Genomic DNA, 17081 nt, shown 5'->3' with positions numbered 1-17081 from the left:
AACCATAATGATAATTATGGGTTCTCACGCACCCCCAAATGACGTTTAATATATTCTTTATAAAAAAACTTGCATATTAATTTGTAACCTTTCGGGCATTTAGTTTGTGAATATGTATGTAATTCGGTCGGTAACTGATTTAATAATTAAATCCAAAGCCTTCATCATCCAAGATTTCATAAAGCAATAAATGAAATAACAAGTATTTCATTAATAAGTAATTGCTTCTTAGAGCCTCTAGCATTGACATTTTAACAAATGACAATAGACACAAAATTAGGAAGGGAAATCTAAAACTCACAAACTCATTAAAAATATTTATAAACTTGGAGATATGGAATAAATCGGTATTAAAAAGTACCCTTTTGGTAACATCTACAAAAAGGATGTTAAAACCTTTGATATATGTCAAAACTATGTTCAGGAGTAATAAAATAAGTCTAAGGGATTTGCAATTAACTGAATGTTAAATCTTCCCCCTAAAAATAAAAACTTTAAAACCTAAAAAATACAAATTATTGAACACTTCTTTCAGTCCATGACTATTCCTATATAGTACATCTAAAAAGTTTAACACCTTGTTTATTTTACATCAGATGAATAAAAAAAGATGGCGTCCCTGATTGTAATACATGAATTGACGAAGGGTGTTTACTCTTAATCAAGCCCTGTGGACATGCTGCATATCCCAGGAGCCGAGCATCAATTTGTGTCTCTGGAAAGGGTATCGGAGGTAATGTGAAATTTATGCATTCAATTACTTTGCACATTTAGTATCTTTTTCAGTTAATATGCACATTAACGGTCCTGTTAAGTTATTATGGACATTAACGGTCCTGTTCAGTTATTATGCACATTAACTAGTTATTTTGCATATTAACAGATTTCTTACTTCAACTGCAACGTATATACAGATAATAATTGGATACATTTTTAACGCTACAGCCTCCGTTAAGTCGATCCGTTAGAGCCACCTCCTCGAGACCGAGTGAGGAAGAACTAGTCCCAAAGCTTGGAACTTTAAGCTAAAAAGACTAACAAGCAGGTGGTCATCCAGCATCTGTTGCAGATTGATTAATGTTAGAGGAACGGTGAAATAAACTAGAAAATAAGTCAAAAATGGTCAAGAAAGTTAGTAATTTAGCGTTTAGCAGACTAACAAAAAAAATTACACAGGTCGACCTCTGTAAACTACAATATTTAGAAAAGGGCAAACTTGTATTTTTATATATTTATTTAAGCTTGAATCGTAGTTGTTTGACATACATATGTTGTAGATCTATAAAAATCCACATATTCGCAGTATTACATTTTGTGAATTCATTCTCAATTCGGAAAGAGACGCACAAAGAAAGATACAAATAAATAGTTATCTACCATTTAAATATCATACGTGGGATATATATTATTTCTTGGTGGATATATAAAATCCCGAGGACGTCATTCATTTTATGTCTGCATACTGATGCAAAAAAAATATATTGAATATTTGTCTTTTTGTTGATCGTTGTTCAAGATTACATTTGTGTTCACTCACCAAATATACAATAATCTTGCATCAGATTCAAATTGGAGGATATATTCAATTATGTTAGGAGGCTAATTATTATCGGAGCAAATGATAAATTACAAATCAATAAAATCCACTAATATATCCTTTATAGGGTAGGTTGATGACGAGGATTACAAGATATACATAATATATTCACAATGATGAAATCCTTCAGTGTATCTATGATTGAATCAACGGTTGTTTATTGAAACAATGGATATCAAGACAGAAATACAGATTGAAATAACCAGTTTAGCATACAATAATGGAACGGGTTATCTACCAAATAAAATTCACTATATGATATATTAGAGCCAGTTAAATAATATATTAGATCCTTTTTCGAGTAATAAATATTTGAGAGATGATCATATTCAAAGGTCATGGATGGAAATGCTATAATCTACAACTTTACATAGTATACTTGAGGATGTTCAACGTGTAAAGGTAACCATTTCTATGTGGTAGACTCTTGATACTAACAAACTCCCAGAGATGTTCACGAGAAATATCGACTCTGAACCCGCAGTTTAAGGGGGTCTATGTACAAAGTACGTTCACAAATAAGAGGGATTTTGAAATTGCAAAAATTGCTATAAAAAAGGAGTTACAATATGTAAGCAAAATATGAACACGGAGAAGGGGTAGTAAAAATTACGTACATATGCTAGAGTATATTTTATTCAAATCTGAATATTTTTACACATAGTTGCTCTTAAGAATAGTATTTTTCCTGAATTCGCAATTTAAATGGACAAGTCTCAAGAGCTCTGATAGGTGTCTTTAGAATCAAATTTAAGGTTTCCATGATGGAGATTATATATCAAATGAAAGAAACTCTGGTAACAATCATTTTTTATTAAAATACAAATTGAATAATTTAAAAAATAATGATGAACTGATAATAATATAATCAATCAAGAAACATTTTAAAATAAATTTTGTCTATATTGATTCCATTCCAAATGAATTCTTTTCGAATCAATCATCGAATTAGTCAATTTTGTTGAAGATAATATAAGAAATTCAATACATATGTGGCAGTCAACAAAAAAGCTATCTTTTTTTAAAAAAAGGAGGAAAATCCCAATTTATTATTTTACTTCCTATAATATAAATACAGGCCAATATTTCATAGACATATTTGAGTCCATTATAAGCTTTGTATTCAAATTTATGGCCCCCCGCCCATCCTGAGAATCTTAGCTATAGTTTAAAATTTTTTTGAGTGAAGAGACTTAATTTGATTCCGATATGGCCTTTCGAACAAAATCTATCAATTTATCATTGACTTTTATTGTCATTATCAATTTTGTCTACTTGAAGGGCAATTTGCAGACCGCCAAAAGGGTTCATAAGAATAACTTGTTGATAGAAATTGAGGATAATTTGTTAAAAATACAAATACACTCAATTTTGACAAGAACCATTGAAGCTTGCTTTTGTATTGATGGGCGACATATATTGAAAAAAAAAAAAAACACATTCAATTTTGTTATTTTTTCTTAGGTATTACATTATTTCCTTTTAGGACTTCCATATGACGAATTAAATTTTGCTTTTTCCACAAATTTCCAAGTACTTTCAATAGTAAAAAAATAAATAATGAATAAAAGTTTGGAAATGTATATAAATAATAATTATGAATGCTGCATATTTTTTTTAAATACTTTTCTTGAATTAGACTGAATGTTAGTCAAATAAGTAACTTTAAAATAATTTATGAGTCATCACAGTACTTAAATAAATACATACATATAGTGTCAAGCTGACAATTTATTTGAGTTTTAACTGATAAAGAAAAGTAAGTGAAGAAATAATATACTACATTGAAGGAAGCAATCGGGCTCATAGATTAATATCACCATATTTCGATTTTCAAAGAAAAAAAGAGAGGACACGTGCCCTTATCAGTGACGGGGTTTAAAGGTTTAGAAGTGTATTAATATTTTGAGAAAAGTAATATTTAAGAATACCTTAAAAATAAATCAATTCCACTTTTATCTAAGTTGAATGAAAAAAGACTTAAGCAGGGAGTAAAAAAGACTTTTTTGACTTATAAAATTATTATAAAAAGTAGTGGAGAGAATAAAAAAAATATATTTGAGGCGAGGGAGACTAGAAAACCTGCGGACAGCCCTGTTACTCCAAAGAAAAATCATGAATTTGTAAAAAGTCTAAAAAGCTACAGAGAGGATGAAGAAAGAAGTGTGTGGCCACCCCCACCCCCCAATAGTTCCAGCACTACTGTTGGTTAACCAACAAGGGTTGTCCGCAGGATTATATATATATATATATATACTTTTTTTTTTTTTTTTTTTTGGCAGGGCTTAAAGAAATTACATTTTTCTGTTCTCAATGTTAAAATGATTTTTTTCCCAATATAATTTATGCTTTGTCAAAGGATTTGATCAAGTGACTTGTATTTAGAAAATAAATCCACCCTTTTTTAATTTCAAATTTTTGTTAATCCTCTAATTTTTTTTCTTTTTAACAAAAAAAAAACCTTCATTCATTTGGGGCGGAGGGATCTTCAGAATCTCAATCCTAGCCCCAGTGTACGTCCCTGCCCTATCTTAGGGTCAATATATCCAACTTTTACTATTGTAAGGATTAAGGAATACACAAGAATATCATTTCTGAAGGAAAATATATGAAACACAACGGAACATTATATAGTAATAAGACAACAAAACCTAGGATAACAACTTTTATTTATTAAATTTTGTAATATTTATATATAAATAATATGTGTTGCTCACAAACCTGGATTCCTTAATAATAAAGAATTAATTTATATCAATCAATAAAAATGCTCCATTTGAATCAAAGTAATTAGGTGGGGGATTGGATTTTTTTAATTCCTTATAATCAAAGCAAGGAGACATATAAAAAAATAATAGATTTAGAGGGTTAGCAACCTCAAGAAATATATATATATATATATTTTTTTTTTGAAAGTCATGTTAATTAAATTCATACCGTTGAAAGACGTTGTGTAATACATTAGGTTTGTAACATATAATAATATGAAGAGAGGAGAAAGGCTGGGTGTTGTAAGTGTTTCAATTATTTGAACCACTAATTGAAATATCAATTACAAAACAACTTTGAAAGCCACTTATAGCATGTAGTCATTTTCTTATAGGCACTTATTAAAAGGTGTCATTATAGATAAGAAGAAAAAGTAGCTAACTAAGTATATAAATACGTTTGACACGAGAACATATGTACATATCTACAATAAGTGTTATTCAAGAATTAACAACGCCAACATTATTCCCATATTATTTAATTTTGTGGGTTCATATAGATAAAACCTTAAGACTACATATTTGATATTGTTATTATATTCATCAGAACAGGAAGTGCAAAAAAAAAAAAAAAAAAAAAAAAAAAGAATTTTCCCTGGAACGAAATATTATATGAATACTAGGAAGGAGTCTCCTTGTTTATCGTTATTTCATCTTAATTGTCTTTACGTACAGAGATACATGAGAATGAAATTAGAAATTAGTATTTTGATTATAATATATATATTATTTATTTAACGTTGTTTAGCGTTGTCAATGAAAATTCAATTGATAATATCATTTAGAGTTTGTTGAAGAAAGAGGAAGTTGTTGGCTTGCAGTCTGTGAGTGAATACACTCTACAGAGAAAACAACAGCACCATTAGCGGCAGTATATTATCTCATAAATCATATGAAGCCAATTACTCTCGTGGACTAACATATTTTTACAATAGAAGAAAATAGATATAATGTAATCACAACACATAAGTGAATTCACACTACAAAAATAAACCCCCGTTAGATAGATAGAAAGTTCTATTAGTATATTACTTAATTATACTTGGACTGATGTGGATATTTAAGATATGCATTAAGAAATGCATTGTTATAGAATATATAGACTACTCTCAAAGGATCTAAGGTTTTTAATTGGTAGACGTGATTATAATTAGGAATTTCAATTACAAAAATACAATACTACTAGATACATCCCTCAAGGAATGCAAAAGACTACATCATTAACATTTACAGGTGGAGCTCTCAAAAGGGATTTAATTAAGTTTAAAGCCCTTTTTTATTATACCTAAGCAAATAATTATTGAGTATCATGAGTAATAACATGTTCAAGAGTGAGTCCTTGTGGTGAAAACATCCCTCATCAACCCACGCAGAGTCCAGCACTGTCATGATTAAAACTTAATTCTACTGAGTGAGGAAACATCTGGCACCTCCTTTGGTTGGCAAAGGAGAAGGGGCAAGGACCCTCGCAAAGAACCTCCGAAGAACAACACCTCAAATATCAAGTAGGATCGTAGCATATTATGAAAAGTGAAAGGGATGGTGCTCCAAGGAAACCCCTGGTTCAAAATGGATGGATCTCCACAGATAGGATCCGAGATTAATGTCAAATAATCAACAGGTGTAAAGTAAAACATATTTCTCCTACCTTTTTCAATCCTGGCTTTAGACTTCCATAACCTTTTCCATGGACTTTGATGTGACAAAAATAATTAATGTTGCACTTATTTGAGTAGGTACACTGCACACTTTAATTAGAAATCAAAAGGATCTCCAGTTCGTGATCTGTCAGAGAGCTCTTTCCGCTTCTTAGGACATCCACAGTCCACACTCACTCAGGCCCGCCAATATTTATTATTTTACCAGTGGAAGGGAGTGAATTACTTAGTAGTTGTTACACTAGAGCAGAAATACATTATTATTCTGGGAACAAAAATAAAAAAGAAGAAGAGCCGGACGAGCAGCAGCACTAATACTAGCTGGTATTATTTACAATTATAGCTATAAAGACACCTACAGATGTAGCAGCAACACACGGTAAATATATTATTTTTACTCCATCATAATCACACAACCTCTCTTACAACCTTCCATTTGTCACTATTTCCCCGGCTCACTCTACTGAATCTATATTCTCAATGAGCGCAGCAATAGGCCCTATCTCTGAAATACATACACTAAATACTAAACTAGCTTTCCTGATTGTTCCTATGTGAGCGATTATCAATAGTCATAAACCATACGTACTTCTAACTCGATTTGAAATAATGATTGTGCAACTTACATTGTTATGAATGATGAAAAGTTCCCTATGTGATGTCGTTAGTTGGCTGAAGCGCTTTTAGAGAAAGCGCATGGACATTTTGCGCAAAGATTTAAAAATTGAGGAATAGGAGGTATGACATTTAAAATGAAGAAGTTGAGCATTTTATACAGAGTAAAAACTAATAATATTGATGATACTTCTACTCAAATATATTATGATTTGGGTTTGAGTGTTGTACTTGCAAGCTATAATTAAGTATTAATTGACTCTATGTGACAATGTTTAGTTTTAAAAAGCCGAAACGGAATGTACGTGTGAGAAGAGTGTCTAATAGTTCGGAGGATGATGAAGGAAAAGAAATAGGGAGCGCCGTTGTGCGACGGGAGACCTCAAAAATTGTTGGGCTGAGCTTTGACGGAGAAGGTGAGTCACTTCATAAGATCCTGGATGAGGGATATGAATATTACTCCTAATTTATGAATTGAATTTTAGAGGATGAAGGAGAGGTATTTCAAGTGAAAAAGTCTTCGACGTCTCGTCGTCTGATCAAGCAAAAGAAGCGCAAAGATAAATTGGAAGTTGGAGAGCCTCTCAAAGTCCATTCTCCTCCAAAATTGAATTCCTTGGACTCGGAGTTCAATATCAAATTGTATGACAATACCCCCAAGAAGAAGGAGATCCAAGAATATCAAGAGGAGAAGTTGGAGGAGAAGGACAAGAGTTGGACACTCACAGGGCGAGAAGCTGAGGCTCTTCATTACGAAGAAGAAGATTTAGATGAACATCAAAGTGACAATAATAATGACGATGATACGATCAAAAAGATTCTACAAAGTGGGTTAAAAAGGAAATATTTCCTATTCTTATTATAGGCCAAGGCTTATTGAGTTGCTCTTTTGACAAAATATGCTGGAATGCATTAAGGGAACAATCCAGATGTCTGTCTTAAAATAGTAGTACAAACCAATATTGCATGAATAAGCTTTCTTGACCCCCCTCCCAATATTCTTAGTAATAATCTGACTAAAAGTACATTCGTCCACATAATTATTAACTATTTGCTCTTAAATCATTGTACACTTAGTTATGCTACCATGCTGTTAATGTTCTTATTGCAAATATTGCTATTGCTCTGATAATGTTTAATCTGGTTGTTAAAACTATAGTGTACAAAATATCATTTTATTCCATCTCTAATTAATGTTTATCCTTTTATTTTCCTCTCATTTATTTTCCTCCTTATCCTCAATATCCCTGAACCAACCAATCCAATATATACTACTCCTTCATCCTACTGTTTAGAGGGAGCAATTCCTGATGCAGCTGCAATCCACGCAGCCAGAAAGGCACGGGAAGCCGCTCGACTTCGAGGAGAAACGAGCAATAATGTGAATGAAAAATCTGGCGAATTTATACCATTAAATGATGGGCGTAAAGGATGTAGTGGAAATTCCAGACTTGTGAGAGATGATGATAATGATGATGACGGAGAAAATGAAAGGGTTGCCTTTAATGGACTCCACTCTCAATCCAAGCAAAGAGATATTGATAGAAAAAAGTTGCAATATGAGTATGAGGAGGAAGATGGACAGGATGATATTGACCATTGGGAAGAGCAGCAAATTCGGAAGGTTGTTAAGAACAATAGTGTATCAATAATAGCGCCTATGTGTCGTGAAATGGACTTGGATGTCCCTGAAATAGTCAAGGAGTCATCTCTACTTGATATTGCGAGGGAAAAAATCGTTCAAAAGCCACTACAGTCCTATAATTTAGACGGAATACGATCTCGCATTAGGGATAGGTATCAATAAATTTCTTCTTATTCCCAATATTTTTTTTAAAAGAACAAATTCTTGTAAATGAGTAGGCTTAAATCAATCCAGGAAGTTCAACGAAGGCATACATTGGATATGGATAAAGCTGTTGATAATTTGATAGAAAGTCAATCTGAGATTACACGGATTGAGAAGAAAACCCCTGAACTAGCGGAGCGACATCGATTTTTTCAAGAATTACGTGGGTATGTGAGTGATCTCGTAGAGTGTTTTAACGAGAAGGTAGGTGATCGTGCAAAGTTTATTTCGTACAAAGAATGATTATACTACTTATAAATTATTGTTATTATATATCTAACGGGCTCTACTATTTAATTAATCAATGATTACACTTTTGCACTAGCTCATCAATATCAAGTATCTAGAAGAAAAGATGAATAAGTCAAAGTTGGACATATTGACAAAAATAATGGAACGTCGTCGTCAAGATGTGAGAGATCAAATGATTGAATTGTCATCAAAAAAAGTCAAGTGTTATTACTGCTGATCATACAGAAAACACTGAAGAAGCTCAAAGAGTTCGTCGAGCCGCGGAGAGAGAAGGTCGAAGAAGGCGTCGAAGGGAACAAAGAAATAAGCAAATTTCCATGTCTTCTCTTTCTCTTTCAAAAAATCATGATGAAGGTCTTTCATCTGACGATGAATTATCCAGCATAGATGCAGCCAACATATCTAAAGTTGGGAAGGAAGTAGAAAATCAAGCAAGAACAATTCTATCTGACGTAATTGATGAGTTTTCTACTATCAATGGAATAAGTAATCGGTTGAACAGTTGGAAAGTTGAAGATTACGATTCTTACAACGATGCTTATGTTTCTATGTGTTTGCCCAAAATATTTTCTCCTCTCGTTAGGTTGCAATTGTTATTTTGGAATCCTCTGACGGTATTTGATTTTTGTTAACTTTAATAATTGATTCTCCCATGATACAAAATGCGTCAATAATTAAAAATTAATATTTACTTTATTTCAGGAGCATACAAATATTGAAACAATGGAATGGTATAAAGCTCTTGCTGTGTACTCCTATAGATACGGTGAAAATATCGATGCACTCAAGAAGGATCCTGATAAACGTCTTATTCCGTCGCTTGTTGAAAAGGTTTTAATCCCTAAAACTACAGGATTAATTCATGCGTCTTATGATCCAACTTCATCCTCGCAAACTTCCAGACTCGTGACTTTTATAAATAAATTATATTCGGATTATCCATCGATTGTAGGAGATTCTAAACAGGTTCGGAAACTTTTAACAACAGTTAAAGAAAAAATTAAATCATCTGTGGATAATGACATCTACATTCCCATGGGATATTCAAAAAGGTAAGGAAATGGATCAATTAATTTATCATTATGTATTCCATAAGCATTTTCCCTTCTTTTCCAGTTTGTTAGAAAACAACTCTAGCGGGCACAGCTTATTTTTTCAACGTCAGTTTTGGAGCTGTTTGAAGTTATTTAAAAATATTTTGAACTGGCATGAGATTCTTTCGGACTCTGTCATCACAGACCTTGCTATATCGTCCATTTTGAATCGTTACCTGCTCATTGCCCTAGGAATCAACCCGGATCCAATCGACTCATTGGATAAATGTCGTATAATCGTTACAGCTTTTTCATCAGAATTGTTGAAATCGATGAAAGGAAATCAATCTGAGCTAAAGAGATTTGCGCAATTTCTTACGAATCTTCCTTCCTTGCGAAAAGGAGGTCTTGGTCGTGATTCATTATTAGACATAACAAAATTGCTTAAAATAATCCATTTTAAAGAGGAGGCTGAAAGTTTCAAGCGATCTCACAAGTTATGATTCTTCAGAACTATTCTTTAAGTTTAATTTGTGATGGTTCATTTCAGAGAGAGAAGTCATTTAAATGTTTCTTACTAATTTCTTTGAAACAGTGTTTTTGTTCTTTTTATTATAATCTTTTTTTTTTTTTTAATTCAAAATTGATTTATAATCATATATATTGATTTTTAATTAATTTAATTTGTAATCAATACATTGTCGTCAATAATTTAATGGTATCTGGTTATTGTTAGGAATAAAGATAAATGATAAAAATGTTTATTAATTTTCAATGTCAAAATACTGAAACAACAACCTAATTTTTATTATGTTTTTTTTAGTACAGGTCCAAAAAAATAAGTAGATTCAGCGCTAAATAAGTCCTCTTAACATCATCACTCCAGCCCATTATATTAAATTATTTGATAGCTGAAGCGAATCATACACTCGATTAAAGGAGGAATATTTTCACGGTAATTTAGCTCCTGGAAAAATTATAGTATTAATCTTTTTTCTTAGAGCGTCCTTAATTTCATCCGCCTCTTCCTGATTCAGAGCGACGATTAGATCTATAGCAGGTATCTCCCTCACCAGAGCCCATAAGGGGGAAATAATTTTGTTTCTTAGATGTAGACTCCGAGTCTTTTTTATTTTTAAGAGAACCACCCTTTTTAAGGACTTCCCAATCGTCCACCTTCTTTTTACGTTTTTCCTCTTCTAATTTGGATCTTTTAGAGGCATGAGTTGCAGCAGCTTTTTCATGCTCAGATTGGAGTCGTGAGCGGGCCTTTTCCATAGCCTCAAGTCTGGATTTCCATAGATCTGGATTCTTTTTCATTGATGCAAGTTCTTTGGCTTCTTCTCTACGTTGACGCCAGTTGTAAATCCAATTTCGAATGTAGTGTACGTACAGATAATATGCAATTGCTGCGAATCCCAGAATAAACCAGGGGGAAATGACTAGATCCAAACCTGGAGTGAAGAGAAGTTCATATCGGACATAATATACATTGTGATTTAAGATTGCCATTGTAATAAATAATAAAGCGAGGATTTACCTTTTTGCATAACCCTTTCCATGATTGAAGGGTATGAAGGTGGAGAATCCACAAAGTAGGGATCTTCCACAGTCTCCACAATTGCTTCGTCGTCCTGTTCACTCATCCTCCCTCAACGAAATGACGTGTACAATAGAATCCGAAGGAATGACGTCATAGGTAGAGAATAACGTTGACGTTTAGTTACTTATAAGAACTTTTCCTACTTATAGTTCTATGAATAAGGCATATATATGATATAATTCTTTTAAATATTGTATTATGCGTGTCGTTTTCGGATGTTACATTATGTTGTGGGAGTAACATATGCCTGTAGGCTAGCATATGTATAATATAACGACTATTTGATATTTTTTTAAATTATTATTTAAAACATATAAAAAGCACAATATACTCTTAAATCTTATTTATACTTCTTATCGTAAACAATGGATCAAAAATGAGTGATTATAACTTTGATTTTATATAATATTTACTTTCACAAATATAGCAAAATTCATATGCAGTGAGGATATCCAGCCTCAATATCCGTTGTATCATTTACATCTAGGTGTCATTATGTTAAGTTTTCCCTTCTTTTCTTTGATTTTTATATCAGGAGGAACAGTCTGACCCCGTCATTGGCTGAAAGATATACATGTACCCATAGTCCATAGACTTGTTATGGGCAAAGACTTGAGTTCATTGACGTTATTTGTTACCATATAAACAACGCAACAAAGATATTGAAGTTGAAAATATGCAGCCTCATTTTAAAAATATTTCTGGATTTTTTCTTAGACGTAGACGTTGATTCTTTACAATTCTGAAATTCTTAATAAAATAGGAATAATTATATCAATTAGCATTCCCATATCACCTCTCAAACACAACAATATACGGAGTAATTTGTTGTGAGTTGTCGATATTTCTGACCCCCTTCCCCCCCAAACCTAAAGAGACTATAGAGGAAAGAGGAGTCACGTAAATCAATCAAGAAGGTTTTTCTTACTCTAATTCTGATTTGCCTAAAATTTCGTACATGCTCTTTAACCTTATTTTAAACAGTTCATTGTTATCATGTCTTTTGACTAAGAATCATCTAATGTAATACAATAAAAGACATAAGGTTATGTATTTTTCTTTAGATTTAATTAGAAACCTAAACTATAAATTAAAACAATAATTCATAGTATTTGAATAATAATTATGCTCTAAAAAATTATACAAGCTATTTTAAAGCAAAAATACATAACTCTAATCCTGGTATTCCCATCCTAATCATCAACGAAGGGTATACTATCACCTGATATATGGCCTTTTCCTCCTGGATCTGTTGGTATGAAAGGTTGTGTCGTTGAGTTCTTATACAAGAACTCAATGGTTGGTTCGTACTATAAAGTTGTACTACGACATGATGTATTTCATTGACTATATGCAATCTATATATTCAATAAATTCTTAGATATCATTCATACAATATAACAATTTGTTTCTCTTCATACGTCATACATGCACTATTTTAGGGACAGATTTTAAATTTATGTCTTAGGTAGACATTCAGTCAAAAAAATGATTAGTCACCCATTCAAAATTACAAAATGTGATTTGTATAGTTTTTTTTTACTTTTTTTAAAATATCCTTGGTTTTGTTCTCAAGGTAAATATTAATATATTTTAATGCAATTGCACTATGTATGTTTTTTTAGAACAATACATAGTACCAATACATTCCCATACATTTTATTCGCACTTTGAAGAGGGATATTTAGAAACCTAATACAGTTTATGTTTCTGCACTAGTTAGTAGTTTTTGTGTAGGGCTTAGAGGGCGGGCTTGGCACTGGGTAATCTGTTGTGACAATGGAGTGTGTCAATGTGTGCTTGAGCTAATTAGTCCTCAAGAGCTGAGGACTAATTAGTTTTTTTACAGGAGTCCATTGAAAAGCAGTTGGAATCTAAACAACTCCCAGCAGACATACCGTACGTCAAGTGTTTCCTGCAAATACGTCTTGTCTTACCTTGCTAGCCTTCCGCCTAGAAAATACACCCTTAGCCCGCACAACCGATGCTTTGTTACACAGAATTGGCGCTTCTCTTGAGTAATGGGATAGGATTTCATGGACACCGTTGGCGTTTTGGTCGAGAGCCCTCAACTCAACCCAGGAAAAATATTCTGAGTTCGACCGTGAGCTCCTTGCAGTTAAAGAGGCAATATCACACTTTTGTTGGTCGTGTCGATTTCACGGTTTTTTCTGCCCATAAACCGTTAACAACTGCACTGGAATCGAGAACCCATCTTGGACTGCAAGACAACACAGGGCATTTTCCTTTATTGCAGAATTTCATTGCAATATTGTACATAAGTCTGGAAAATCAAACTTCGTGGCTGACACATTATTTAGACTCCTAGCTCTGCTGAGAACAGAGACGCTACCCCTTTTTTAAATTCATGGTTCAAGATGAAGAGGAAATCGATCCCCGAAGCCCTCAATTCAAGTCAAGACATTTCACAACCAAAAAATTTGGAGGACAAACGCTGGTGGTTTTTGGAAGTAAAAATAATTTCAGGGCGATTGTTTCGTCTGGGGTTCTACGTAACAAGATCTTCCCAATGGATCATAGTCTATCTCACCCAGGATTTAATGCGACACTGTGAGAGATAGCCAAGTCTTTCGCTTGTCTGAATGGACACAAGCTTGCTTAGCTTGTAAAAAAAAACAAAAAAACAGTCATACATCTAAGCTGCTGGCCAAACTCCTTTCCAACAAAAACTGAACAGATTCTGCTCCATACAAGTTGACTTGGTTTGACCACTTCTGCCTTCCAATGGATTTAGGTACATACTAACGGTCCTGGACGGAAGCCCTTTCTCTTCAGGACATAAAGGTAGTGACTATGGTCCGGATGGATTGCTAGATTTAGAGTACCAACCTCAGTCCATTTGGATCGAGGAGTCGAATTTACTGGATCTCTGTGGACAGTTGAGACAGCTCCTAGGATCAAAAAACCTATTCCCGACATGTTATCATCCTGAGTCGAACGGTATCCTTGAAAGATTCCTGAAGATTACTCTGTCTTCCAAAATGTATGAGGATGGTGAATCTTGGATCAAGGCCCTTCTGTTTCTTCTGCTTGGCCTCCGTTCGTCTATACCAAGTGTTCCAGTGATTGCACTTTCTCCCCTTCATCACTTATCGGGAAAATCCCCTAGGCTTCCACTCTCCCTGGCAATGGAGTCGGAGACTCCTAACTATAAAAGCCTGTTCCAGAGACTCCAAGATATTAAACACGCTACTATCGATAAACTTAAAAGTGCCACATATGTTTTCGTGAAAAATATCCCTATACATCCAGCACTTTCACTTACGTACCTCAGACCCTTCAAGGTGCGATGCAGGTGTCCTCACTCTTTTAAATTAAATATTTATCCTCCTGTTCATTATTTTTCTATTGATAGACTTAAACCGGCATAGGGCATTAAAAATATTCTCCCAAACTTCAACATTGATGTACATTAATTTTTTTAAACATTATTTTAGACCATGTATCTTTATCTTTTATGTTAATTTATTGTCTAATTAGACCCAGTCTGGTGGGATCATTGTCTTCAGACAAGTAAAAATTGGTATTTTATATACTTTGAAGAAAAATCCCAATATAGTAAACTTTTGATTTGAAATTATGAGTTTTTAATCCAGATTTGACTGTATTTTTATATAACTACATTATTTTCCCTTAACTAATGTTATATCAAATGTTAGAAGGTTCTACTCTTTATGTCAGTAATTCATTTTCTTCCTCCCCCCCCCAAAAAAAAGGTATATAACATGCAGATGATGTTAACAAGGGCCTTAATTCAGTTGTACTACCAGTCTTCCTCCCGCTTTCTCCTTCCACTTCCAAACATCCCTTCCATAGTTATAACTTATAACTATGGAACTCTACTTATAACTTATAAGTAGAGTTGACATTTTTGTAAGGAACGCGAGGAGAAGGACTATGTGAGTGAGACATATGGTATAACTCAAATAATATCCTAAATTTTTTTTCAATAGTGATGCACTACGAGCAAAACTCGTAAATTGGTGCTGGAGTATTAAGTAGCAAATCAAATAAATAAATTTACTTTTATAGATATAGATATCAATATAAGTTAAGTGTTTTTTTTTGTTTTTTTTTTACTTTTTGTCATGGTCCTAAGTTAAGCATTGTGTACTATAAAGGAATTTTAGTTACATTGATTTATTTTACTCACTTAATTTGTTTGCCATACAATTTATTAAGGCTAGATTTTAAAAGTATTACTTTACAATTATATAGGACAGAGTGCAATGAGTATCAACAGTGACGTCATTAAATTTTCCTTCTTCTCTTGATAATGAAAAAAACACAAACGTAGAATTTGTTTGCTGCCTCACCTTTATATATAGTCACCTTGGGCAATTTCATGGGAATGACGTCATACCACATCGATGACAACTTTATTACGCAACTCACATTGTTATTGTCTTTCAAAAAGTTGTACGATCAATGATCCTTTAACCCTATTCCAGCGTCTATACTCATCACTCAGTAGTAACTTAGATGCATTGCTTGGTTGCTTGATTATGTAATTATTTCGGTTCTTTGCAATTGAGGCTATTATATAGCAAAAAAATTACAAGTAGATATTAATATACCCGAGAAAAATATTCAAAACGCATTCATCCCTAACAATATTTTCGTAACTACTTAATATTTGTACGGAATATTAATTATTTTGTATCAAAAAAATCTTAAAATGCATCAACATAAAAAAAATAATTACCCCATTACTTCAATGCACAGATTAAAATGAAATTGCTATTAAGGTTGATTTGAACTATGGTTTGTATTTATATAATATTAGGACCGTAGTTAAAGAAAAACATTGGCCAGAGGACCAAGTATTGTGCAAGTCGGAGCAATACCCCTTACAAAAGGGGTATTTTCAGTGGTGTAGAAAATAGGTCCTACCGGTATATAAAAATAACTGAAACCAAAAATAAGTATGATCTATTTTACTTCCCTTCTTAGAGGAGGTTGAAAGATACATTTATCATGCCGTTACCGTTATTATATCACGCAACCTTCCATCCAAAAAGAAACAGAAAAAAGGACAAAAATCATCTGGTAGTTAGACAAATAATTGAATCATACCAACTGCCATTTTTATCCTATATACTCCTAGACTGTCGATGCATATTATTTCTTCACCATTTTGAAAATGAATTACATATTATTAAAACCTACATAGTATTTTATTCGAAACTTTATTATGCTATTGCATAGTAATATTTTATTAAAAGAGTAATGATACTTTTGTATTTGTATATGATAGCCAAAAAAAATTCATAGAAATAATAAAATGGCCAATATATATGAAGAACTTGCACTGATGAGATAACTTGTAACACTCACTATATTATTGTTAAAAAGATACACGGTATAAATAAGAGATAATATCAGATAAAACAACTAAAGCCAACAAACTAGAATCGAAAGTCCTTCAGTACCCTAATAAAATTTAAATGCTATTAATATTGTTAATTTCATAACCTGGTTTCAGCCGGTCAACCAACACAAAATCCGTGCAGTGTCCAAAATCAATTCAAAAATATTTTGCTTCATTTAACCTCTCCAATGCCGATTGTACCCTAACCGGTGGTTCCAGTTAGCACATGGGGATAGAGTGTTTAATGTCCTTAAACTTCCAGACGAGGCTTTTGCTATCAGAAGGATTTGAGAACTCCAGCAGTCGAGGATCT

General features: G+C 32.9%; 3 protein-coding genes across 7 annotated transcripts in view; 1 reads left to right on the top strand and 2 right to left on the bottom strand.

The window, feature by feature from the left end:
- Positions 1–6500, bottom strand: part of LOC121123869 (uncharacterized) — a 156605-nt gene extending 150105 nt beyond the window's left edge. The window contains exons 1-2 of one of the 5 annotated variants that reach the window (XM_071891233.1): positions 6383–6500; positions 6014–6264 (exon numbers count right to left, since the gene is read on the bottom strand). The gene's annotated coding sequence lies outside the window, so the exon portion shown is untranslated. Of the gene's footprint in view, positions 1–6013; positions 6338–6382 lie in introns of those variants that run through there. The other 4 variants (XM_040718929.2, XM_071891231.1, XM_040718928.2 and 1 more) reach the window with 4 other exon arrangements.
- A 291-nt stretch (positions 6501–6791) lies between these two features.
- On the top strand, positions 6792–10531 carry LOC121123871 (PAX3- and PAX7-binding protein 1). Its single transcript, XM_040718931.2, is given in 8 exon segments — positions 6792–7054; positions 7124–7465; positions 7934–8435; positions 8502–8691; positions 8813–8953; positions 8955–9353; positions 9442–9791; positions 9856–10531. Coding segments are annotated over 8 exon segments (2490 nt in total). The 5' UTR covers positions 6792–6909; the 3' UTR covers positions 10277–10531.
- On the bottom strand, positions 10519–11930 carry LOC121123870 (uncharacterized). Its single transcript, XM_040718930.2, has 2 exons — positions 11314–11930; positions 10519–11227 (listed from the first exon to the last, which is right to left on the bottom strand). The coding sequence occupies exons 1-2, from the start codon at positions 11417–11419 to the stop codon at positions 10788–10790; spliced, it is 546 nt and encodes a 181-aa protein (XP_040574864.1). The 5' UTR covers positions 11420–11930; the 3' UTR covers positions 10519–10787.
- Positions 11931–17081: the final 5151 nt, after the last annotated feature.

The sequence above is a fragment of the Lepeophtheirus salmonis genome, chromosome 9, assembly GCF_016086655.4.
Source record: "Lepeophtheirus salmonis chromosome 9, UVic_Lsal_1.4, whole genome shotgun sequence".
NCBI lineage: Eukaryota > Metazoa > Arthropoda > Copepoda > Siphonostomatoida > Caligidae > Lepeophtheirus > Lepeophtheirus salmonis.
This window is presented reverse-complemented; position numbering and strand designations above follow the sequence as displayed.

Excerpts from the sequence above, each read along its gene's own strand:
- LOC121123870 (XM_040718930.2), bottom strand. The coding sequence starts at position 11,419 with ATGAGTGAACAGGACGACGAAGCAATTGTGGAGACTGTGGAAGATCCC. Across the intron at positions 11,228-11,313 it reads GGAAAGGGTTATGCAAAAAG|GTTTGGATCTAGTCATTTCC; the intron begins GTAAATCCTCGC and ends TCTTCACTCCAG.